General features: G+C 42.0%; 1 protein-coding gene across 2 annotated transcripts in view; it reads right to left on the bottom strand.

Moving 5' to 3' along the window:
* SHROOM2 (shroom family member 2) overlaps positions 1-26857 on the bottom strand; it is a 124955-nt gene that overhangs the window by 37427 nt on the left and 60671 nt on the right. For both annotated transcript variants that reach the window (XM_087758304.1, XM_087758303.1), the window contains exons 3-4: positions 8047-8178; positions 298-2944 (exon numbers count right to left, since the gene is read on the bottom strand). In XM_087758304.1, coding sequence (XP_087614430.1) covers positions 298-2944; positions 8047-8178 — 2779 coding nt within the window. The remainder of the gene's footprint in view (positions 1-297; positions 2945-8046; positions 8179-26857) is intronic.

Genomic DNA, 26857 nt, shown 5'->3' on the forward strand with positions numbered 1-26857 from the left:
ATATTATCAAATCAACCAGGTTGTTTTCTTCCACCTGGCTACAACACACAAGAAATTACTTGATCCAATTGCTCTTTGCTACACTCGGTTCCTGTGCAATACAAACTTTGATCTTCTTCATTTTACCTATGAGAGCTACCTATAACAATTATTCTCTTCCTGACAAAAGGCAAACACCATACTACATTGTGTTCCTAAACTGGAAATGTTCATAAAAATTATCTCTTTCCCCCTCCACCACTCTCCTGCCCCCCCCACCTCAGGCAATTTAAAGGATAATGTGAAAGACACTTGTACCTGTTTGTAGAAATCAGTAGAAGGGGATGATCTAGACCTCTCATGGGTGTACTGGGGTTTCTCATGTTGTTCATGGCCTGCGTCAAGGATATTATCGGCTGAATGGTACCTTCCTGAGCTCCTTGGCTCTATTGGCTTCCGCTGCTCCTTCCACGACGCCTGATACTCTGCAAAGGTTCCCAGGCGCTGTGGCTGTTCGGATTTCACAGTCCTATCAGCAGCCTTATTGCTGCTACTGTGGGGGATGTTATCTCTTGAAGCATGTGCAGTTTCAAGTCCAACAGAGGCTGCCCGGCCTCTTCTCTCATACCATGACTCCTCTCCCTCTTGTCCACCATGAGCTTTCCTCTCTGGCCCCTCAGGCTGTCCCTCAGCTAGACCGTGGGGAGCTGGCTTCTGTGCCGATTTCCTATACACAGGCTTACTTGTTTCTTCAAAAAATTTCCACCTGTCTGCAAATGAGCCCAGGGCTTCTTCAGATGTATTTGGACGGCAATGAGCACGGCACTCATCCTCTGACATCCCCACCTCATTCATTTTCTCTGGTTCAGAGTAAGACTTGAGTTTTTGCTCTGTTGTGAACCTCTTCCTGGCTCCAATGCGAGAAACGTGATGAGTGCCACTCCCTGTAGGGTTCGGCTTAGCTTGTGTAGCCTCGAGGAATCCAGACACATCTTCAGAAACCAAAGCCAATAACGAAGAGTTGTAACTACCAGTTTTCCGCTCGGGGGACCTGGGGAGATATTCAGCGGGGCTGGGCTCCAAGTCCCGCCGTTTGAAGGACGTTGCCCTCAGAACCCTGGCCTGTGCTTCCTTGAGGTGATCTTTGTAGGTGCTGGTAAAGTTAGCGTCTGGAGAGGTGGTGACATTTTCTGCTGAATCTGGCTTCCAGGTCTCACCGCGCTCCTCTGTTTCAGATGACCCTACTAACGTAGCAGTGCTTCTACTTTTCTGCATCTTCGCTCTTCTCATTTGGATCTCATTTCTCAGGGTTGTTGCAAAACGATCGCTCCTTCGTGCCTGTTTGGACAAGTGAGTGTCAAAAGAGGCCTGTCGCTCTGTTACTTCTGGGCTGTTGTCAGACTGCTTTTTACCTTCCTGAGCTAAAGAGTGCAACATTGGGGTCTTCTGAGGAGAAATCTTGCTACTCTCATCTTTCCCCCACCTAAAATCTTTCTGCACAGATCTGTTTTCAGTGGTAAGGACACAGCCCTTTACATATTCCTGTTGACCATACCTAGTTTCACTTTCCTCAGAGCTGCTCTCAAAGTTTTTCTTTTGTCCAGACTTTTCAGTATGATTGGGTTTTTTAGCTTCTTCTACTACAGCACACCTAGCATCCCCCTCTCTGTCCACTGGGTAATGACTACTGTTCTCACACCCTTTCAGTAAAGATTCAACAGATTGTTGAGGTAGATAGTATTTTGGTTTTTGGACCATTGTGACAACTGCAGGATTTTCGTGAGGTCCAAGCGATGCATCGGTCCCCACTGCAGGTTTCCAGCTGTCGTCCTTGAGCTGGAGTGGCTTTGAGCTTCCCTGAGCAGGCTGTTTTGCTGTCACGCAATAATAGCGACTCTGTCCAGTGTTGTCCACCTTCTGTTCAGCAGCGCTGTTCGAGGAAGAGGAAGTGTTGAGCAGACTGCCTTGGTTTGGACTGTAGCCACGAAAATGATCTGTAGGTAACTCCTGAATGCCACTATAGGACAGATAATGTTGCTGATCTTTAGGCGCAGCTAAGATTCTTGCATTGTGAAAAAAAGTGCTTTCATCACTGTACTGGTGCTGGTGGTGGTAACTGTACGTAGGCTGTGCAAACCGAACATCAGTGCTGGACAAGGACGACTGCAGTTTGTTCACAGTTCCTGCATTACTATTGTACCTTTCACCAGTCGAAGAAAAACTGTGTTCTGAACTGAAATCAGATTTATAATTTGAGCTGCTGACCCTCCTGTCACATGCTCTGGAGGGCCGCTGCTGCTGCTCCACAGTTTCCAAGTTCCAGTCACTCCTGGGCTGAGACCGGTTCAGGGCTGTAAAGTGCTGCGTGCTGGCACCCTCTGAGTACCCAGGGCCATGGGCTTTCTCATGGCCTTTGGTAGCAGCAAAGCTGTCACTACGAAGAGGTGGAGGTGGGGGGGGAGGAGATGAAGACTTCTTCTTATCAGGAACATACCAGACAGGTCCAAAACTGGATCTCCCCGAGCTAGGGAGCTTGCCATCAGGGTGTTCCTCTATTCTAAGACTTTTGTTGTTCTCGTATTGGATTGGACCTGGCAAATACCCAGGTTTGTCCTCTATTCCACTGTTGTCATTCAAGAACTGGCCAGTCTTGTTTCCATGCTTAGCAGTCTCCCAGTAGCCTACTTTGTATAGCATGTTCTCTGTCGAAGAAGTGTCTGCATTGGATAGAGTGTGGTCAGGGGTGCTAGAACTCGTGGAGAAAGACCCGTAGGCTGAATCCCGCTTACTTTGGCTCCCTAGATGGTCAATGCTACTATTAGACCTTGCAGAAGAAAGTCTTCCATACTGGGCTACTTGTGGAGTGTGGTCCCAGCTGTCCATACTTCCCAAAGAGCTGAATTGGTCAGAAGTGCGATGTAGACTTGACTGATCCCACGAGTTTGACAGGTCATGAGAAGAACAACTATGGTAGGAAACAAACAAAAAGCCTCAGCCTAAATATATCAGTCAAAAATGCCACAACGTAATTATAAATATATAGCCACCGATTTTACTAACATTGGTTAAGATCCATCTGCATTACAGTTACTCAAGACAAACAATCTAATAAAATTGGAAGTTTGAACACAAAGTCAGGGCTTTATCTTTATACTCTGATTCAAAGCTTGAAACCTTAATAACTAACTCAACTTCCCTTTGTAAGTTTATCAGTAAGTAATACACATTTACCTCCTTCTGCAAATCGTTGATTTTGCTGACTTTACTTTTAGACAAGTTCAGTTTGAGCTCCATTAGCTCCCACTTTCCCAGGACAAACACCAACTTATTTCTCAGCATATTTTCCAGGCACCCTGATTCTTCCAGCTATTAAACTCATGTACTTCCCTGTCCATCTTTTGTAATCTCACTCTAAATTTCTTTAGCCCACGAAGTTATTCCCTTGTCCTGCTTATCCAAATCTGTCCATTCATTTAATATTTTCATTTCTAAATGGAGGTTCACTAAAAACACTTGCCTCAAATGCCACCATTTTAGCTCTGAGCCTCCACATGCACCTTGCCAGTGTGGTTTCAAACTACTCTCAGGTTGACACCCTTACAACTATGTCATTCAGTTCCACCAGGGTCCACAACATTGACAGGAAAATATCAGGAGGAGATGCCAGAGCAATGTAAGCTCTGCATGGCCAAAACTAAACTTCTGACCTTCCTTCAAGAACCCTTACTTCCACCAGTTCCTCTCTGCCACTCTTTCCTCTATAGAAACATCATCTTTGACATTGTACTTCCTCTGGATCATTTGCCTAGGACGCTATTTCAAAATCTTGCCGATTCTGTTGTTTTCCTACCCAAGCAGTTTTGTCCTGTTTTCTTTCCTTTATATCTTTCACAGCACCCACCTACTGTCAATCCAACACACTGATGCTGAGATGACAGTCTTTCCAATTATTTTCATCACATCTCTCTGTGTCACTTCTGCACTGGCAGCCCCTCCTGCTTTTATATACCAAATTCAAATTCTTGCCCTTGCATGCAAAGCCCCTTGGTAGAAATCCCGGAATTATTCCACTTCCCTGTAGCTATAATTATATGAAGCATCTATCAAATCTTGTGCAGTAAAGAAACCTGTGAAAGCCAGCAATGAAATCAGATTAGTCCACATAAAAAATATCAGTGATGTCAAAAATATTGCCAAGGTCAACTAAACAAATCTTTGGAATTCAGTATTAACAAGAGAATTGCTCCTCCCCCTGCCTTACTATAGCCTTTGTAACTTTCTTCTATACAACATGGTCAAAAGGAATTTATGTGACATAAGAGAAGGTATACTTTGTGCTTATTTTCTAAAAGCATTTTATTAACAATATACACTAGCATTGGCCTGATCCTGTGCGTTTTTTGTTCTTTCATTCCTTTATTTTCAGCATTTTAAAATATCTTGCTGAAAACTTAGAAAGGTCCTAATTGTCTTAGGCAGATACTGTGGTTCATGTAAAAAGTGTCTGGGTCATTATTAGGATCTCCTTTGTTAATGAAGAATGTAAGCCAGATATTGCTATGAATTGCTGGTATTTTTCTCCCTCTTCAGCACTAAAGAGATACTTGGCATCGATTAAAATAAAGGTGACACTTGTGCAGGAAAAGCCTCAATTTACAATTTACAAGACTCATGTAGATCTGCTGGTATCAAATGTGAAGCAGAGATCATCATCGTAAGAGGTCAAAGCCTTGCTAGAAAAATCACAAAAGCACCTACACTACTGGTTGAAGTCTGGCAGGTAAAATCCAGGAATAATCTACAAACACCATCCTTGGCCACTTTGGCCAATAAGGACTCTCCCCCCCTGAACCCTGGGGCATAAGCTTCTGCTTCTGGGACATCCCAGAAATGACATCATCTCAGCAAGTCAGACCACATTCAGACCACACGGGACTACAGACCAGATGTACCTGACCCTAATTGCCCCAAAACCTCAGTTTAAGCAGCCTTCTCAAAGCATACTTGCCTCACACCCACACCTGTAAGGCCAGAATGAAGCAGAAGAGGTTGTTGGTTTCAACTGCACACCCAGGGGCATGAAAGGAAAAAAAAAAAAAAAGATTGTAAGGTCCTCTATTATAGTATATCCCGCTGGAAGAAAATGTAGGGTCTAAACTTCCAGCAACTTAAGATAGTTCATATCCACACCTCCCAAAAAAGTTCGCTCAGCCTTAGTCTAGGGTGGGCTAGGAAAAAAGTCTGCATCCATGTTGTTAAGGTATGACTTCTGTGAAAAAGACAGTAGAAGACTCACAGAGGGAAATTAAGTCACCAAAAGCTTACAAAGTCTAACTCTCTACCCTTGTGTGAGAGGCACCTAGACCTGGCCTAGTGTTCCCACAACAGCTTACAGTTTTTGAACGAAAGTCACATGATAAAAAATACACATATAGTGGTGGATGAGGAAAGCCAGGTTCCAGAACTACCCCCTCTCCTATCTATACTGGTACAATTGGTTCTGGTCTGTCTGTCATCCTCTAGCTTCATGCACATTCTCAAAGGTCCAAATTCAGTCGTCTGGCAACACCCCCCCAAAACCAACCAAAAAAAAAAAAAACCAAAACAAAACCAAATCAAATCAAATTACCCATAGCTTAATCTAGCATCTACCTAGGTAGTAAAGACAATTTTCAGTGGGTTGTTTTGTCCAGCTGTGCCCCACCCTCCCAACACAAAAAATCCAGGTATATCCACCTTGGAAGAGAGCAAAAGCATCTCTCCCCCTGATGGAACTCCCCATGTTTTACAAGTGATATAGTTTTCACACTCACAGAATGCAGGCAGGCACATTCAGAAGAGATTTTAGGCTGTGAATACCAATCTCAGATGCTTAGCTCAAGGAAGGACAAGAAATTCCAGACCCCATCCTTGGGCTAGAAATATACCCTCCTGGGGCTATTTCTATTATCGCCTTGCATACTGCTGCTTTCAGCTACTGATTGCTGTACGCCTGTTCAGCTTGGTGCTTGACTTAAGAGTGCACGGTGCTTCTCAGTTTTGTGAATTCTACTTTGAAAGTGAGGAATCTCTGAAACTGCTCACCTTCTCTTTTTGCAGATGAACAATCCCAAAGAACTCCCCTCTGCAACTGGGATCCTCATAATACCCAAATCCTTGGGCTGGCACTCTGGGAATACTGGGCCTCCAGCAGCCGCAGTCTGATGTCAGCTCTGCCACTGAAACTGTCTTGGGCAACAGACACCAGGACTGACAGATCTCCCAAATACATCACCTTTCAAGTGGGCAGCACAGGCAGCCAAGGGGTTCAGGATGGCAGTGCCCTGGGAACCCTGGTATTAGACTGTGCTAAAGCCACTAAATCTTTCGGCAGCATCTGAGAAAGCAGAATTTGCCCTTTTGATTAACACTGATATCTACCAGCAGTTGCTGCTATTTCTGATATGTAGGGGGAGAGGACTGCTCTATTCCCCTCCCCCTTTTCCTTTACACCCACAATTTCCTGCCCAAAGCTCATTTCAAACTGGCCTTGAACGAAATTAATTTTGTTTTTCTTTTTGAAGTACTGTGATTCACCCAGCTCCTATCAAATCACACTTTGAGACACGTGTCTTGTAATGTTTTACTTTCACAAGGTACAAGGACAACCATCAGGAAGAACAGGAAGCATATATTGATTTACAGCTCCGTCAGAAGACTCTGTAGACCGAAAGCAGAAATACTCCTGAGTTAGCATTGCAACCAGGAGTTTTTAGAAATTCCTGAGTTTTGTTTCTATGTACAAGGGCTTTTACTGTCTTCAAATCTATAAATCCAATTCAGCCCATCTACATGAAATTTAAATACAAACTCTCTAAATCAGTGTAAAACAGCAGCAATTATAATCGAAGATTTGAGAAATATAATGTGCTAAAACTTCTGCTAATGAAGTATTACAAAATGCATTTTAAAAAACCTTTCTGTCTAAGTGTTAACATTCATATTTTATTCAAGGGCAGACAGCAAGTTATTTTAAGAACAGTAGAGAGCTTCTACAGAAAACAAACGATGTGAAAATGATTGTAAAAGTGACATGAAAAATAAAATAAAATAAAATAAAATAAAACAAAACAAAACCTTAAAGTATGAATGTTCTTCTGTTTTAACTACCACGTAAATTAACATCAAGAAGTAATGTCAGAGAATGTACACCAGTAAGCATAGAAAACACACGCCTACTTTCCAAATGGGGATTGCGTACCAGACTCATTTTCTTTAATGCTCAGTGTAACTATGGCCCAATGGGAACTGAGAAGAAAAAAGCAACAAAAGAAAAACCAAACCAAACCAAAAAACCCTTGTGAAAATGCTGAAAAATGTCACCTCTGAGCAGGAAACAAACGAGAACCTGTAACCAGACATAAAAAGGCATTACCTAAAAGTTTAAAGTTTCACAACTAAAACTGCATGGGTGCCAGCCTTTCTCCCCTAGTGCTGAATGAGACCTAACAAATATTAAGGTGCTTTAAACAGAGACTGAAAATCATTGGTCTCATTACCTCTCTATACAAGCAAGAGCACAGCTGTAGGGAAGATCAGATTACAGAAAGACAGTTTAACTAATAAAACCAGTAACACCTTGAAGTCTAAGAGGAAAACATTCTGCACCCTCCCTTTAGGAAAAGTCTTTTTAATAGTCTGAAACAGTATTTTTCAACTTCTTCTCCCTTCAGTATTTCACTTTATGTTAATTTTGATGGTTTCTTTTCGCTTACAGAGGTTTCAGATTTTACCAGTGGACACTGAAAGAAAATGCAGAGCAAGAAACACAACCTTTTAAGTGCCTTTAAAGCTAGTTTCTTACCTTTCAGTCACACGCACATATCACAAACTGTTTCTGAAATCCACTCATCCGTATGTCAAACTTCCCATGCTCCCCCTTCAAGCACTTGAAAGGACAGGCAATACTAAAGACATATAATACAATCGTTCTGCATTTGTGGTTTCAAAAACCACTCAGTGTCACGACCTACATTATTATTGTCTCGCTGTTGGAGCTTAATGCGCGTAACTTAAACAGAGTCTCACCTTGCATGATAGCGCGAGTGCCAGGAAGCGCAGGCGTTGGACGAGGAAAGGTGTGACGTGGCCGTCTCAGGTTGACTTTCTGTAAATTTGGTTGCGTGCCAGGAGTGAGGCCTGCAGGCTAGGTCATTTCTTCTGAAAACGAGAGAGTTAGAGTGTATTAGTTTAATGCAAACAGTTTAGTAAGGTGACACACAGCAAAAAATCTACCAAGGCAGTAGTCAAACGCTATACGGATATGACAGAGGCATAACAACTTTAAATGACAGCAAATGAGACAACTTTCTACATGCATGCCAGTTTTGAAAAGACACCCGCATTCCTTTAAAATGCTCAAGATGCAGTGAGACGTCAATACTCCCCAAGGTCTGTGCTTGGGTGTTTTGTGTTTGGTTGTGGGTGTTTTTTTTTTTTTTAAATTTTATTTATTTTGGGGGTGGGGTGGTTTTTATGAGGGGTGGAGACAGGCAAGCAAATTTTAAAGTAACTGACACATATCCAGAACTTTAACAGTTAAAGCTAATACTGAGATTTATGACTCTTTGACAACATGTCAACAGTACAGTAGGGCTTTGGCAAGGTTTTACTGAAGGTATGTGCTTATAGGAGGAGGTGGGAAGAAAAGAGTTAATGACAGGAAGGAATAAAGCCACGTACATTGTTTCATACAAGTTAGTAAGAGTGATATAACTAATAATTTTAACTTCAGCCAAGTTCTGCTTCAGCTCTTGAAATGTTTGGCACCCCAGGTATGCAGGCTTTTTTTGTGTGTTTGGGGTTTTTTTTTTTTTTTTTAAAGAATACACCTCAAACATAGTTCAGCATTTCAAAGTCCCCAGATACGTACTTGGATATCACCTCCAAATGTACATGCTCATGCAACTGAAGAGATCCTTTCTAAGAAGTACAACCATAAGTTGTTAGAGCTTTGTACTTTGCAAACCTTTCTGCAAAACTGCTCTACACTCCTCAGCCCCTTCCTTCTGTTCAGGAATCAGTAACAGCAGCTTGCACTTCCTTCCAAGGACTTGCTGTTTGTAACACCTCTCGGCACTCACGAAACAAGTGCATTTTTTTTCCCCAGTGTTAAATAAGCCTTCTAGGTGGAATTCAGCCACTTCTGTTTCAGTGAGCAGATGCAGAGCACGGGCCATTTGTCTAGACCCTCTCAGTCGCTCGGGAACGAAGCAGGAACTTCTTGAAGGTAATTCATCCTGCCCTTCTCTTTGGCTCATCTTGGGGAAAGCACAATTTAAAATTTAGACGAGGTACAAGGTGAGACAAATCCCATCCTTCCAAGCCACAGTCTGAAACAAAGGCCTACAGGATCTTAGCTCTTGAGATTTTTTTAATGCACTTAGGTATTTCACTTATGAAGTTTATTACTGCAAGGTTAAGTAATTTAAGTTACAAAGTTACTTTGCTGAGAAAGTCTTCCCTATTTTCAACTTGAACTCTAAAGGCAGTTATGAATTTTTTTACATTCCCCCTTTCTATAAATTTGGGTTTTCAGAAAGCCACTGGATTTAGAGACCAAAACTAAAGCTCATTATAAACCCAGTATCTTCAAAATAGGTCAAATTTGAGTACACGGCTTTTTGCAGTACATTCGGGAAGATCTGATGAATTCAATGGTGAATTGCCTTTCCAAACTCTGCATGCAGGGCTACAAAAGGAGAATAATAATTCTACAGGGAAGCTGTAATTTCAGTAAGAAGTGTAGCATCACTACTGTCACTAAAAAAAGAAGTAATTGTTTCCATAAACAAAAGCCTACTCTTCCCAGCATGACAAAAGAGAAAATAGTTAAGCAGAGCATCACTATGTTCTTTCTTGGTAGAATATGAAATTCAGAGAGTCGGTGGAGAAGCCCAAATACTCTCAGTGCAAACAAGTGCAAAAGATTCTGCTCAGCCACGCGATGCTGGGCTCCAGACGGTCCTTGCGTACTCCAAGGGCCCCAAACCTGTGTTCAGGTATGGAAAAAATTGTTCCACTGTTCAGCTGCACAGAACATTGAAGGGTCTTTTTCCCCCACAGCTCACCTCTAATGGTATTGATACCAGCTCGGCAAACCACAAATACCTGTTTAGGGAAATTCAGTACACCTCCTAGGCATCGATTCAGCAAAAAGGTTTATCTCTTATGAGACAATTACTTTTCTATGATGCACCGCTAAAGAAATACAAGACTAGAAAACTAGCACAATACAAGCAATGCTTGGAGTGTGATGAAACGAAGGTTGGGAAAGAGGACTCCTGTGACGGTTTGCTATGGGTTTGGCAAATGGTAGAGGAATTCAATCACTGGGAAGGAACAGAAGGGATGCACTTGTAAAGTCAGTACTGTACCTCATGGAACTTCTCAAGATCTTCATAAGATAGCTTCTCGCCACATGAACATCATTTTCAGATGGCATTTTCTGTGCTACAATATCCACCACCACCTTCATCTTCCTGAGCAGCCAAGCAAGGGGAGGAACAGACTGGACTGAGTTGTGATGTTAGGCAAGTCAAGTGGACAAGAACTTACAAGTTCTGTTTCATTTTTTTTGTATTTGTGGACACATGTATATTTTTGAGACATTCTTTTTTTTTAGACATAATAGTCTGAACAGCCTGGTGGGATACCTGGAGGGTGGATCATGTAGACACCTGCTTTCGCTGAAGTCCACAACATGACTAAACATTAATTTACTGTGCATAGTCGACAATGCTTTCCGCTGGATTCTCACCATTTAATCCCATTTACTACTTCCTGCACTTCAAGAAACAATTTTTTTTTCAAACAGTAAATAGAGCACAGCATGACTATTGACTCCAGAACTCAGCACAAATGGGTAGAAGGACTGGAAAGAAAAGATTAAAAGACTCAGAACAGGAACATTTTGCAGGCAACTAAAGATGCTGGAAGATGAGCATTTATATTCTAATGTAATACCTCTGTATTAATTCTGAGTGACAGAATGAGATCATCTGAACCTACAGCCCAGAAAACCTCAAGCATTAATGGAAGCGTTAATAAAAGCATTTCACCAAGAGCGTCTTTCTACCAGTGCTTTTACAAAAGCTGCTGGAAGGAAAATGCTGATAAGCTTTGAAAATATGATACAAAGGGAAAATAACAATTTCTATTGGCTATAAGCAATCTGTTAGTCGTCTCAATGACATGTGTGTGAGCAAATACTTCAGCAATAAAATAACCTTTCCAATCCAGTTTTTCAGAATAAATCTGTCCTTTTATAGTTACTGCGTGGAAGTCATTAAGAAAGAGATTCTGAATTTCACAGGCTATAGAGATACTGGCTTAGATTGCTGCAGCAATACTAAGAAGGTTGACTGGATGGGGGGCAGTGGGGGGGAAGGGGGAGCAGGGAGAGAAAATGTACTTTTTTGACCAAGAAAGAAAAATAATTAAACTGGACAAGCAGATTTGTCTGTAAACAAAAATAAAAGTCAGAAAAATATCTTAAAAATGAAAACTACACAGGAAACTGAATAAAGTAACTGAACTACCTCAGCATACAACAAAAAACATCAAGGAATACGAGCCATTTCCTCTGTTTTCAGACACATTCTGAATTCCTGTAGATACCGTTCACATAAAAGGCCAGCAGATACAACAACAGAGGTGTGTATTGCCCCCCCCCGCCCCCCAACAGAATTCCTGGTTTATTCCCATCTACCAAAGAGCACCCTTGTTGTAACCCCACCACACAGGCTTTTGCATTTGGAGTCCCAAAGCAAAAGGAGGACAGGCAGTTCCAGGGACCTGCATCCAGGGGGAAAGCAATCACTAGTATTTATTTGCCTGTTAATGTTTCGTTCCAGCCCTCTGCTGAATCAACAGAGACGGAAGGCCTGACTGCTGGCTCACAGGGAAGCGTAAGGCTGCAAATCTTTCACTGCAAGTAGCAGCAGCTACACATGACAGAGGCTGTACAGTATTTATGAAATAGAAAACTGGCTGTCGTTCATCTTGTTATTGGCCCCTTCTCTTCAGCTCAAAGGAGTGTTTTTAATACCAGCAGCACTGACATACCCACACAAAAACACTCTGACCCATCTCAAGAACAGGGTAATGAACAGTTCCTACAGGGATTTTTCAGGTAAAACTTTGGAAATGTGAAAATGAACTAAGAGTCATACCAACGGGGCATTTTAACCAGGACTGCCCATCCACTTCCCTCTTTAAAGGCTATCTTCTGTTATTTCATGTCCTTATATTGCCCCGAATTTACCGATCCATACGATTACTTTTTATGGTAAATCTAAATAATTCTTCAAAACGACTGAGCTCATCCAGGAGGAAAAAGAAGAAAAACTCCTTTCCAGCCCACAGAAAGCCCTCCACCGCCAGGTTCCACCTATGCTAATAAAGGCAGCACAAAGCTGCCATAAGGAGGTTTTGAAATCTCCACATAAACACGGAGTAGTGCTTTGCCTGCAACTACCGGGAAGGACTCCACGATGAAGGCATCTACTCTGAAAAATCAAACAGAACTCAACTTCAGCTCTCCTATTTGTTTTATTATTACTGTTTCTCATGATAATTAATCCTTCCTCAGGACATTAAAGTGGTACACCGTTCTTCTGTGACCATGAAACGCATTGCATGACAGTATTTTTTTTTCTAGAGGATGCAGCTTTCAGACTGCAGAATTCACACTACCACTTCAAATCAGTAGTAATTATTTATAGTCAGGGTTCCCCCTATGGCACATCTAACCAGAAGCGGGCATTTGATGCCAGTCCTTGTGAATACAATGCTTCCTACTGTTCCTACTGAAATAAAACCTGGGTTTAGGCAAGAATTCCCAATTTTTCTGATTTAAAAGGAAGGATGAGTCAGTGGCCTCAGTCAGAACTGAGCTGTATCTACAAAGAACTGTTACACAGTCAGCACTAATTCTCCGAGTTAAAACTGTTGTAGTGATTATATTAAAGATTCTTTAAAAAATGTATTCAGTTTTCAGTCATTTTAGTTTCTACAGAACATTTTTGTTTGCAAAGCTGCAGACCACCATTTCACAGTGTAGTCCCCATGTTTCAAGACACAACTTCCCTGCAAGCCCCACAATTTGGGAACCAGCCAATGTAGTTAAATTGAACAGCAGATATCAAAATAAAATTCTCCTCCCTCCATTCACCACGATGCAACTCAGACTTTTCAGCCGTGAAGCAAAGCCTCTCTCCAGCGCTTTGTTCTTCATACAGCCAAGTTCACATTTTGATAGTTGCAGCAGGAGGTCCAAACTGCTTACAGTTATTTTAAACCTTGCCTATAACTAGGAATTTGTCTGGATTCCAGTACAAGGTAAATGGCTACAAGACTGCTCTGCCTGCATGCCAAGGATGCAATGCTAAGGAAATGCAGAAAGGCTGCAGCACTGAGATAAAATGGAAGCTTACACGTGCCTAAAGGTCAAACGCACAAGTCATTGGCATTCTCAAACAAGAAGTATGCTCGGACACTGCACATACTGAATGGTATGTCTCACAAGGTGCCCTCGGATTGTTTCAAACCCAAATAAACCAAATCATGCTGCAGTTGTTTGTCCTATGGAAAAAAATCCTCTCATACATTGTTAACAAGGCTAGTTACGAACAGTGCTGCCCTGCGCCAGCCAGGCAAGTAACTACGAGAAGTTCGGTCTTTGGGATCTCCTCAGCAAGCCACTCATCCATCGTTTTTTACTCCATATAGAGAAATTTCAAGAATTTGTAGTGACAACGCAGGTGCCCTTGCCGGTGGCCTTATAAATCCCTAATGACTTCATAGTTCCCAGCTTTCTCGCCTCACCTCCTTTAAAATAACATGCATATGAGCCAGACATACCAACATTTTGTTAAAGAGTTTTATAAATCTCTGTGTGCTGCTGGGGGGTTGGAAAAAAAGTCCTTCCAAGCAATGTCTTTTTTTTTTTTCCTCTCCCCAGTTCACTAATCTTGCGCTCAATGGATTAAAATACATACAGTGCAATTAAATAGTATGCAAAAAGCCACTGTAAATAAACTACCAAATCACTTACTCAATTTATGAAAAACATTATTCAGATATTTTTAGTCTTCTGAATCCTTGGGGGGAAAAAAAGGAGGCTGAAAACCACCACGAAGCTGCAGTTACCCACCAGGGCCTCAAATAATAAGAAGAAACAACAATGTCACCGGTTTTTCTTCCAAAAATAGTTCAACATATTTTTCCCGTCAGATTGCGAAGACCTCACCCAACTGCGTAACCTGGGAGCTCACAACTAGGACAGGATATATTTTTTTTTCCTAAAAAGAAAAAAAGATAAAGTTTTTTTGAATGAGCACTTCTTTTGTCAAAATATCATAGAATCATAGAATCGTCAAGGTTGGAAAAGACCCTTAAGATCATCGAGTCCAACTGTCAACCTATCACTGCCAAGTCCATCTATACCATGTCTTCAAGCACCATATCTATCTGTTCTTTAAATACCTCCAGGGATGGGGACACAACCACTTCCCTGGGCAGCCTGGTCCAGTGCCTGACCACCCTCTAGGTGAAGAAGTTTTTCCTAATGTCTAACCTAAACCTCCCCTGGCGCAGCTTGAGGCCGTTTCCTCTCGTTCTATTACTCGTTACTGGGGAGAAGAGGCCGACCCCCACCTCGCTACAACCTCCTTTCAGGTAGTTGTAGAGAATCTGAGTGGAAGGCAGATTCAGCCTTGGATGCCCCAACTTCCCGCTGTCCTGAGCTTAGACAGCAGCGATTTAAATACTTTTTCTACACTCTATGTGCATTCACACGATCTATCCAGGAGGGCCTTAAATGTCCTTTCAAAGAGGGACAATAAATTTAGGCTTTGTTTGGGTGAGCCACACAGTGACTGCATAAACTTAAAATGTGTAAAATGCCTGTTCATGGTGAGCAATAAACCTGAAAAACTACTGGTAAATATCATAATGGTAAGTATTTTAAGGCAATGCCTTTTACATCTGCAGATCTATTGTGAGCTTTATAAAAACAACACACACCATCTCCTCTCTTTCACACTTACTCCCTGAGTAAAAAAAAAAAAAAAAAAATGCCTGAATGGAACTTTATTTGGGATGAAAATGTGAAGGTTGTTATATTAGGTATCTGCTGAAGATTAAATGGAAATGCTTTCAAATCATAATTGATCAAATGCTGCTTATATGAGATTAAAAAAACTAGTATGCCAACTCAATAACCTAAGAAAGTTAATTTAAAGGTGAAGCTCTTAATATCAGAAGTTGTCAACAGCAACATTACTGTTAGTTTGCCAGTTGTGCACTGTTTTCCAAAACAAACACAGGAGGGCTGACATACACAAATTCAAACTACTACTGGCAACACTCAAGCCATACCAGAGTTTTTGTTTCAAGACTCTGCTTCTCCCCATTAACAGCAGCATGCACCCCATTTGCTGTCAGAACCACCTCTCCTTGCGTATTAGCATCTATTCTTTTGGGAAAATCCCCTGTGACATACTTCACTGGAATGGGATGGACCAATGATGAAAACTAATCAGCCTGGTATATGAAAAAACTCTTTCTCTGACCTCAGACAGCTGAGCCCCACTGCCTCCATCCCCTTGTCCAGTGCCAGCTGGATTAGCCACAGGCAAAAAACCACAGACATCCAAGACTGTGCACATAACATGCACAGACACACAAACTGCAGAAGATAAACAGCTGAGAGACAGAACAGTTGGTAGTCTCAAGCAACACTCATGTACAGAAATTAAAAAGAAAGAATAAAATTTTCATGCAAAAGAAGTCATTAGCAGCCTTGTCATCCTAAGACAAATCTACAACTGCCCTAGCATACTCAAGTCTTTTCAAAGTTTAAATTATTTTGATGAGCAGAAAAACCTAAATCACAGTTGGGCTCCTAATCAACTTTGTGAATCCCTCTGACTTATCAAATAGTAAACTATTATCCTTTCTAGTTAAAATGCATTGAAAACACATTACAGTTGAAGAAAATTGTGTCTTAATGAAGGAAAGCTGTTAACAACTGAATAACCATGAAACAATGAACAAGCCCAGTCTAACAGCAGTCCACCCAATTCCTAACCCCTAGCAATTACAGAAGCTCTTTCCAAAAAGTTTTTGTATCCTCACCTTCCGTGCTGGCAGCTCTTTGCTCAGCTCAACCATCTCCCTGGATGGAGTCACCACCCCCTGGAGCGCCATCACCGCCTCCGTCTTTGCATACTTTCCTCTCTCCATCCCTGTCCCATACTTGTTTGGGGCTGGCTATTCCCTTCCCCTCTCCAAGAACACGGCAAGCTTGTACTCCCTTTGTGGGCCCATTCCTACACAGTCTTTTCCCACCTGTGTCTTTACGTTGACAGCCAGACAGGCTTTTTTGTGGATCCACTGTAGTGTCAGAAGGAAAGTTGTAATGATAAAGATGGTGCTGTCATCACTTAATAATCAAATTAAAACATGTAGGAAAACACTGAATATGTATTAAATCCAGTGTATCAGGCTAGTTAATTATACTAGATTTAAGAGCTCTATCAATGGCTGGTAAGAATTATTTACTGGTTTAGATAAACTGCCTTCAAAATCTATTTAGTTTAGGGACAATTTGCAGGCCTGAACTCAAATTAGGCTTCAGAGCTGAACCTTCCAAAACCTACAAAATTTCAACCTATCTACATGCAAAACCCCCACATTATCTATGAGCTAAAAATAATCAACATAGTATCCCTAAAAAAAAAAATAAAAAAATATAACCCCACACCGTGTGTGGATGTGTGTATTGACTGACCTTCAAAATGAATAAAGAAAACACAGCAAGACAAGGATCTGCCTTTTGTTCCATCAGAATCCACAGGACATTTCAGAAGTGCATAGACAAGATCACCAAGCAAAATACTCTTCTCAAAAAGAAATGTCTGATTCTCTTGGCTTCCTCTGCTCCAGTCCACCCAACCCTAATTTACTCCTGACATACCCTACACTGGCAATTGAGCTTTCTCCAGCCTGTAGACCTCAAAAGCAGTATCTTGAACTCTATAAAAATCTTACTCTCAACACATTCTGGATTCACAATACCATAACTATAAATTTCCATGCATGAACATTAAACCCAGCACCTGCGCTTCCTTGAGGTGGGAGTTATTTATCCAACTTCTGAAATGCAGAAGCTAGAGGATGCAGCATTACCAACCCCTAATAACGAACCATCTTATTCCTCATCTAAAATCAGTGCAAACTGGCCACAAACAGCTTTTGTCTTCTTCAGGGAATGATTACTATCCCCTCTTGTCCAGTCTGAAGCTGTAATATCGAGATTACCACCACATTAAAAAGGAGGTATGGACATCTTGACATTACAAGAACAACAGTGCCGTATGAGGGACAACTCAGTTTCCCGTTTCTTGAACTTCTGCATCAGTATTCTAAGTCAACTCTCCAACTACATCTACGTCAGATCAACAGTCAAATTCTGGCTTTCCCCACAGCTCTTCTGAAATCTTTTCAAGTGCCATATCACATTTTTCCCCCAAATATAGCAGCAGAAATGACTTGAGTTCAGCAAAATCTAAGAGAAGGAATACTGAAAATAATACCAGCCAACAGGACCAGTAAGGGAATTCATACAGAATGACAAACTTGTTGCCCAATTTAGACTGCCCTACCCAAAAGCCCCTCTGTTGAATCCATGCTGGTAGCGGTGGCATAGAAATGCAGAGGATAATGCAACCTCAACGATACATTATGTGGTAAAATTGTTCACAAAAAGGAATGGCTAAAGCAGATGCACTGCAGGAATGGTATTTAATGAAGTAAATATTAAGAACAATACCACAGGTCTCCATTACCAATGATATAGTCCTTCTGAGCCAGAACAAACATTGGAATAAGAAGCAGAACCAACTCAACAGGCCCATATGAAGTCTTTTTGCTCGTCTATTTAAGGGCTTGCATTTGTTAAGTATACAAATATTGCTTCTCAGCCTATTCTCACAACACTTGGGACTATCAAGTAATCTTCCAAATAAATACTGGTAATGTCACAGAACATCCAAGACCCATCTATTCCAGCTTAGCCGTAACTGAGACAAAAGATGAGTGCAATATTGCAGAAAAAAATTACAATTTTTTTCACATTAATAAAGAACTGAATAAGCTTTTTATGCAGAAACTTTCCCTCGAGGCATCTTGGTCTCAGAAGGACCACAGAGATTTGAAAGGAAAAACTGCTGCATAAAAAAATAAAGGGGGGAAAAAAAAAAAAAGAAAACCCTCTTCTGGAAGAGCCCCTTCTGGACTACACATATAAGTGTATGTAGAAGTTTATAGTGTTTCCACTGAATGTGACATTTGGAGATATCTATGCAACTGTAAATCACTCTGTGATATATGGCACTGTTTTTAAAAAAAAGGATTTTTATTGTCATACTAACTATTCTTAGATTAAAACAGACATTAGAGTTTTGGCACATTACAGAGCTCATGATTTGGGCATGAAATCTCAGCTGCCTTAACGTGTTGGAAGCCCGAGGCATAAGGTGGTTATAGTTGCACAATCATCTTCTGAGGTAACCTCTCCCTGCTTACCTCCCAGGGGCAGCTCAAGTTTCAGGTGGAGAAGCTACTTGTTCAATTGCAAGTTATATTCCCTTCTTAATCTCCAACTGATGACTGCAGCTGTAACAGCATTATAACAAGAAGCAGTACAATTTGAAACACTTAGGCATCCATCTACAATTTCTCTATTGACAAAGGGCAGATATTTTCCCACAACTTCTTGGAGCATCAGCTCCTCTCCTCCTATGCCTGTCTTAACCTGGACCCAGTTTCTTCAACATTGTGTGTAGAGACTCTTCACTGAAGTAGAGGAGATCTGCATGGGCAGGTATAATGTTGTCACCGCTGTCAACGAGAGCTCCTACCAGTCTGCAGGGCTGCAGATCTGTGCCTTACCCTGAGAAAGGCAAGGCCACCACCCTCCATCCCTAGGGAGGAGATGGGGGCTGCAGTGAACCAAGCGAAAAAAGCTGGCTGGGGCTGGCTCTACGTCCTGCTTCATCTCCTGCCATTTTGTTCTGTCAGAAACAGAGCTGGACCCCAGCTTCAGCCCTCTCTGCTGATCCTTATCACACAGTGGTTATGCAAGACTAAGATCCAGCTGATGGCCACAGAAGCATGAATGGGTAAGAATAACCTTTCTTCCCCTGAACTGTCTCTCTTACGGATGAGTATCTGCGTCATCCAGAGACAGCGATGCTCTTCCTCCTATTGCAAAGGGACTAGCAGCTATGCCTGGAGAAGACAGGTCCCTCCCTGCAGACAGTACTGTACCTACAGGATGCACAGACTTGTCCCTCTCTCCACCCCTGCCCAAACCTCCCTCCCTCCATCACACACACAGAAACAGAGGGGTATGTCCGAATCCTAAAAAGAGAACGCTTAATTTCTTTACTCCTCTCAATAACGTGAGACCCTTCCAGAAACGCAGACACAAACAGAGAATTCACGAAAAGCAAATGCAATGAACACAAGGATATCGAACTGGCAATACCTCTGCCAAAGATTCACCCACGATAGCCACCTCACCCCCTGCCCCAGAGAAACAGCGGTGGACACAGACAAGTCACGTCCCCTGTGCCACCCCTGCGGCTCAGCCCCTCGGGCAGCAGCTCCCAGAGCCACCGGCCCAAGCCGCTGGTCCAAGTGAAGAACCTCCTCCAGTCCAGCCACTGAATGAACACACTCAAGTCTTCAGTATATTTATGCTGATCCACAAAATAAAACCCTACTTAACCTATTAACTGCAACAGTGCTGTTCCCATTGATTTGGATACCCTGGGAACACGTACAGGCCTTATTTTGAGCAGATGTATGGCAGCCTTAAAACACTCAAAACCACTTAGAGATGGAAGTTTAAAGGTGACCAGACAACTCTTGATTTCTGGGATTCCCAGAGAAGAGCTGATTTTGTTTAGTGAATAATGTTCTTGCAGGCTTCACAGCTTATTTTGCAGAAAGTAAATGTGCCAAGATATGCACCCAATTTAACATCATTAGACTTGAAAGCTGGGTTCAGTCACTTTGCAGCAAAATAAAAGTTATTTTCCAAGCAAGATTGAAAACAGAATCACTTCACAGCAATAACACCACAAATCTTCAACAGATTATTCCTCTTCCAGCCCACCTCACACCACTCCTTCAGATCTCAATCTTTAGTCACCCTAATTATCACCAAGAATAAGTTTTACAAGAGAGTCAATCTGGCAAAAGTAAAACTAAAAAAAACCACAAGTTGAAACATGTGCTTGGATACAAAGAAATCAAATTGGAAACTACCTCAATGATTTTCCAAGGCCAGATCAGTTACAATCAATGACGAAATATAGGAAAAAAAGCTCTAGCTAATATTCATAAATAGTTACTCCTGCTGCTGAAGCTTGTGTGTTAAAAAGCCGCAGGGGCTATCAGCATCCCTCTGAAGTGACTGAGTAGTTTAATAACTGAATTCATCTGTGCACTCTTCCCATATAAACCAAGGTATGGATCCTAATGCAAGGTATCTATGGACAATCTCACAATAAATAATGATACTACATTCACATGCAAGTTGTGACTACATCACTATTTTTTAAATCCAGAGCGGTGAATGTGGCTCAGTCTAACACTGAATACTCAGCTGTTTGCATTGTATGTACTAGATTTAGTCTTCTGGATCTGGAAAACAAAACTGGGTTGTAACACTGGTGCTAGGGCGGTATAGAGCTCCCTCAGGGAAGTTTAAACAGCTTCAAAGATTAGAAAAGGTGTCTTTCATATATAAAAGACAGTCACTGAAAGAGACACACGGAATATTACACGTGTGTTCCAAGTGATTAATGAAAGACTAATATTTTATAGCTTTACTTGATGTTCAGTGAGGTCAGCAGAACCGTGTGATGTGTTCTACGTGCCAACGCTCTGCTATGTATTATTATGCTTTACTATAAACCAACAGTAACCCGCAGAAGTTGACCATAACTCTTCTGGGATCCTGCCCCACAAATACAATGGGCAGTTCCTATCCAAGCAGCTCCTGCTGGAGGGAAGCTCCATTAGCCTCACTAGATTAAGGATTTCTTTAATGGAGCTGGCTGCTCTGTCTGGTCACCACTAAGCAGATAGAGACAGAAACACATCCTGAGCCCACGCTGCTCCGGCGCCTCACCTTCACAGCATATGTTCTCGAAGAGCAGGAAGCAACGACTGGACTGGCAGGAAGAAAAAAATCCCACTCTGCCAAATTTATCATGTAAACCCCTCCCCCTTCCCAAAACTGCATAAGACAAGTGTATTTAAAAGATATTTTTTTTCACCAGTTTTGCTCACTACTTCATATACCTCTCCTTCCCACCAAGAAATCCCATGATCCCTTCTTTAGATTTACAGGGAGAAACAAACAATTTGGGTCTCACACATTTACCAGCATACTCGTTTCCTCTTGCACTGTCCCGCAAAAATCCCCTTGCATCCTTGTGTAACCTCTGTGCGTGTTGGCAAACTGCTCACAGCCTCGGAAACTTTTTCCATTCAATTTTCTTTTCACACAAATAAAAGCTCAAGACTGAAAAACTCTCAGGCCTTGACACTTTTAGTTTCACTAACAGACTAACTCTACTACTCCTTTCGTCCTGATGATACACACTGGGATGAAGAGACCCGTCCAAGAAAACTAGTTGCAGACCTCTTAGAAAGCAGCAACTGCAAACCAGCCCAGTGCATGGCCTTGCTGGGAGATGAGTGGTTTTGCTCAGCAGCACAAAGCATGACAAAGCCAGGTCTGCGTGAGAAACAGGAGGCAAATTGGCAAGTAAACCACAAAATACTCTTCTCAAAGTCACCTCCCCTCCTCAACACCTGCCGACTCCACTTCAACAATCCTATTATGAAATTTTAATCAGAGGCATTCAAGATAACCCTGCATGGCTTTCTCCCCCACCCCACCCCCTTCCACGGACAGGTTAATAAGACATAAAAAAAGCCAAGAGAAAGGCACCCCAAGTGCTTGCTTATCCCAACGATGGGCCATAGGGGTGAGGAGCTGCTGGAGCTGATCTGGTGCCGGTGCCCTGCCTTCTGGCCAGCGCCTCTCCCTCCCTGGCGCAGCCCTAGGTACCTACCCAGGCACCGCGCCGCCGGGCAGCGCCTCCGCCCCAGACCCCTTCCTCAGGGACCAGGCATGGCTCCCGGCCAGCGAGCAAGCCTCCACATCAGGCAGCAGGAGCGGGACTGAGCTGGAGGAGAAGCAATGGGGCCCAGCTGCGGGCCGGCGCAGCACGTGTGGGGTGCGGGTGGCACCCACCTGGGCTCCGTCCCCGGCGAAAGCAGGCGATGCTGGCGGAGCAGAGCATGGGACCCCACAGCCCTCAGCGACCGACTGTCCTCCTCCTGCGCTAATCCGTGCTGCTGCGCCAGCTTAGGGGATATAATTAGACTCACAAAGGAGCCTTGTTACCGCTCCCAGGCCATAGCAGTTTTGATTAGTCATGCAGCAACTCCGCCGCCCGACTCCGGTGAACACTGCTTGAGGAGCTCGGCCGGGAAGAGCTGAGCAAAGCCTGAAAAATGAAACCAGAGGACTGTTCCTGGAGGAAGAGGGGATTTTTATTTTTAATTTGAAGTGGTGTTTGACATGGCACATGGAAAATACACTGAGATTAAGCCGCTGAAACTGTTTTTTTTCAGCTGTTTCATCCTTTTCTTTTGCAATCTTCTAAGCAATATGTGGGTGAACAGTCCAGTCTGGGGCACCATATTGTAAAGAAGTTAATGTCACCTATGAAATGACAAATCTTGTCAAGGAGCAAAGCTAAAAGAAAATCTCTAGAACAACCTGGGCCCCTTAAGATCTGATGGGCTGTCAATAGCATTTGACAATTACAGACGTTTTTCCTATACGTTAAAACCAACCAGACAGTCTTCTCAGGGAGCAGCACTTTCCCTAGAAGAGAGGCAGCATGTGATACCCCTAGAAATAAATAACTTCGGTACGCAGAAAGGCATTGGAAATCATCACCTATGAAGAAAAGTGGCAGGTATGTCCTTCCATCCCCAGGGAGACTGATGTTACAAATTCTGGGGAATTCTTTCAAAGGACAGTTTATTTTAATAATCTTTTGGGGGAAGAAAAAAAAAAAAAAAAAAAAAAGCTTTATTCCATAGTTACACCATTAATCCCCTGCTGCTGGCCAGATTTGCACATGTAAGCTTGCTACAGTTGCTGACCATCATCATACCTGAGGATGTAAAGGATAAAGTAAAAGTCTGCATAGAGTTTATCTGGGGGAAAATGAAATATATTAGTTCTGCTGTATCCTTAAGGATCAGCCCAGAAGAATGAGAAGTAGAAACTTTCTTCTTATATATTGGCATACGTACCAAGACCAGGTTTTCCTTAGGTTCACTGACCCATCACACTAACCACACAACAACTATACATTTTTATCGGTTCTGTGCTATAACACAGCAGACTGATTGCCACGAGAAGCTGGCTGCACCGCAGCATCCTTACCAACTGACTGACCCACATCCTGCACATGAAAAATCAACGGCTTTTCACAGGTCAAAGGAGAATGTGCTTACAGCGGCAAAGGAAATGCTGGAAGTACCATGGATTTACAGAAATCCTGAAACTTCAGGAGGGAGAAGGAGGTTGGCAAAAGGGCAAGAAGTGGACTTATTTTATGCAGGCGTGTTTGGATTTTAATAAGAAATCTAGTTTAGACAGCATATGGCAGAATTAGAAAGTTACAAAAAAGTCCAATAGCTCCGCTGCGTGAACTTGCTGGAAGATAGACGGTGCATGGCTAAAGCTTTCCCAGCCAGGCTGCAATATTCTATCAAAAAACTGACTGCAATTTATATAAAGGTGAGAGTACCGATTTCTCACAGATATTAAGGCTAATATAGTGAGGATTTTTTGGAAGTAGACTGCATAAAGGTAAGCTAGCATGATCCCTTGCTTACCAACATTAACATACATGCATGTGTGTGCATGTGAACACTCAGTCCAGAGAAAGACAGACTTCTGTTTGATGGGTCACTTTTCTAACATTGTTTCTGAAGGAGTCTAAAAAACATGGAGTTATTTTTGTGTGAATAAGCGTGCAAAATCCAGCTAACAAATACTATTCTATACTTGGTGACTTATTTGGCAAAACAGAGAAGTAAAATCAAGTGGAAAAAAGAAGTTTTTTTTCCTGAATCTCCATCAGCAAGTCCATCTTCACTCTACATAACAGAAGAATAAATTGCATAGAGTGAGTACTATTGAATCCACTGTCTGAAAAAGTATTAGAATTACATTGGGACAGTGGTAAAAAGAGAGGAAAAACAAGTTAAAAAAAGCAAATATCTTCTTAATTTTAAAGAAAAGGAAAACTTGAACCTCAAAATATAGGTGGCTAATAGGATTTTTAATTTGGCTTTAAAAAACTTTTTTCCAGTCTTAATCTGCAATCAGATGCTGATGAGCTGTCCTGCTAGACTGCAGCCAGAACAGCAAACAGACAAAGCAAGCTCGTCTTACCTTCACTACAAGGACTGTCAGGCACAGCACTACATTTGCCGGAAAACAGCTGTAAATACACAGTCACATAATTGCTATGAAAGCATTTATAAACGACTAGTTGACATTTTAAAAATATTCCTGAAAGGACTGGAATTATTACTGTGCTTATTTTACACACAGGATCCAAAGATCAGAGAAGGTGGGTGACCAGACAAATGCCACGCACAAAGATGTCAGCCTATCGAAGAACAGAGACTTTTCAGACAAGTATTGTGAGGGCAAAGACCCCTCTTCACGGGGTCTTATCTCAAGTGTAAACCTGCCTCTCTCCAAGAGAGTACAACTAAGTAAGTAACCTGGGATCATTACTTTAGTTGCTGTTGGATTACAGCGTAGAAAGAAAAGGAGCCTACAGCCAACTTCACACGCTTGGTATTAATGCAGACCTGCTTATAAAGCTCTGACACTGGATTCGTAATCACGATGGTATCGAGTCTATGTAGTACCAAACAACTTTTCATTAATAATTGCTCTTTTCCTAAAAGAGGAGACTGTATGTTCCTAGTTCAAAGGAAACGCCTGCACGCCACCTTCTGAGCTTCCAGAAGGCTCTACCTCCTTACTAAAAAATAAAACACCAGCTAAGAGCTTTGTAATACAAAACTAGAATGAGTCAAGAGTTATCCCACACACACCTTCTCCTCTCCTATCCCTGGAATCAGAAAAGATTCAGGGTGAAAAGCTTTCACTGGGAACACACGTATCAGTTTCACTGGGACAGGTTTCCCAGATCCTTTTTTCATTCGTTTTAATAACCAAAGATGTGGGGAATAACCCGCTCATCACCGAGAGCAGCGCCACAGGAAAAGCAGCATCTGCAACCAAGCCTGCTGCCGAAGGTGCCCGTCCCAGTCTCTCCTCCATCGGACTCTGGCGGCCAATGCAGACTTCACTCCCCTCCGAGTTTCGCACCTGTCCTTGGCTTTTTGCCAAAAATACAAAAACAAAAAATGGTTAAAAACCTGAGCACTCAATACGCGTGCCCCCTTCAGGGAAGCACATTTGGGATGCCGTTGTCTAGACTGACCTTCCTGCATCATTAAAATATATATCACCACATTTAATTTAGGAACGCTTACCCAAAAGAGACTGTGTGTGTTCTACAGCAGAAATCTCTAAATTATACACATATTTTTGAAATCCCTTTTAAGTCGTTTAATGAAAATAATAGCCACAAGAGAGCGCTACCAGCAAAGGATACAACCACGGGGAAAACTACAGACTTGAAGCTATTCAGAATTAAAAAAAAAAAAAAAAAAGGCATCTGTTGTGGTCAGCCGGTCTTATTTGCACATTTAAAAGAAGTCCTCAGACATTTAATTGCTATAGCTGTGATCTTCAGAAGTCAGGAGAGGTTCTGGGTGTATCCATTTTTGAACGTGGACTTTGAGACACGTTCATTGCTCTTTCTCTTTGTTTTCAAAAGGAGATTACTCAGCAGTTTTTTGGATTTTAGGCACCTTTAAAATGACTCACTCCAACTGAGACACCTGAAAGTAACAGGTTGTTTTCCCGATACCGCCGTACTTTTTTTTTTTTTTTTTTGAACATTTGTGACTTACTAAAACTCGATACAATGAGCTAAAATATCAAAACTGTATTTGTGGCTTTGCCGTTTGTTTTGGGTCTCTATGCACCGAGTATCTGAATACCTTGTACTCCCTTCTTTCTTACCTTTCCAAGAAAAGTGCTGACAAATTCTAACAACAACAAAGTCGGCCTATTTTTCTGGAAGCAGCAGATGGAACTGCAGCATTTTTTTCCATGCAAAACAGGAGGAGTTCCTGTTTTTGCATTTTCAGCTTCTAGTATCTTATCATAAAAGGAAGTGACTCCCAAAAAGTATCCTTAAAAAAGAACTGACCTAAAATTTGAAAGCAAAAAAATAAAAATATAACCATGGGCTCAACTTATGGACTTCTGGGGGAATGAAGAGTCTCTAAAAGATAGAAAAGAAGTAATAAAAGCAACCTATTAATATTCAGATGTCTTAGAATGGCAAATTGAACCAGTATTTTGACAGACAAGTTACTGACAGAGTTCTATGAAATAGGTATGTGTCCAAATCCCTAAAATTTCAGCAAAGCAGCATATCCTACCTTAAATGCCTATTGTCACCTGCCAAAATTCACACAAAGATCTACACAATTGACTTTTGCCTTCCTCTCAACCATAACAAGACCTATAAAGTCTATAGTATTGCTCTTTGCTTTCTCGTCCCACGCGTCC

This window comes from Nipponia nippon, unplaced genomic scaffold (assembly GCF_047370975.1).
Source record: "Nipponia nippon isolate SJK-2023a ecotype South Korea unplaced genomic scaffold, ASM4737097v1 scaffold_2, whole genome shotgun sequence".
Lineage (NCBI taxonomy): Eukaryota > Metazoa > Chordata > Aves > Pelecaniformes > Threskiornithidae > Nipponia > Nipponia nippon.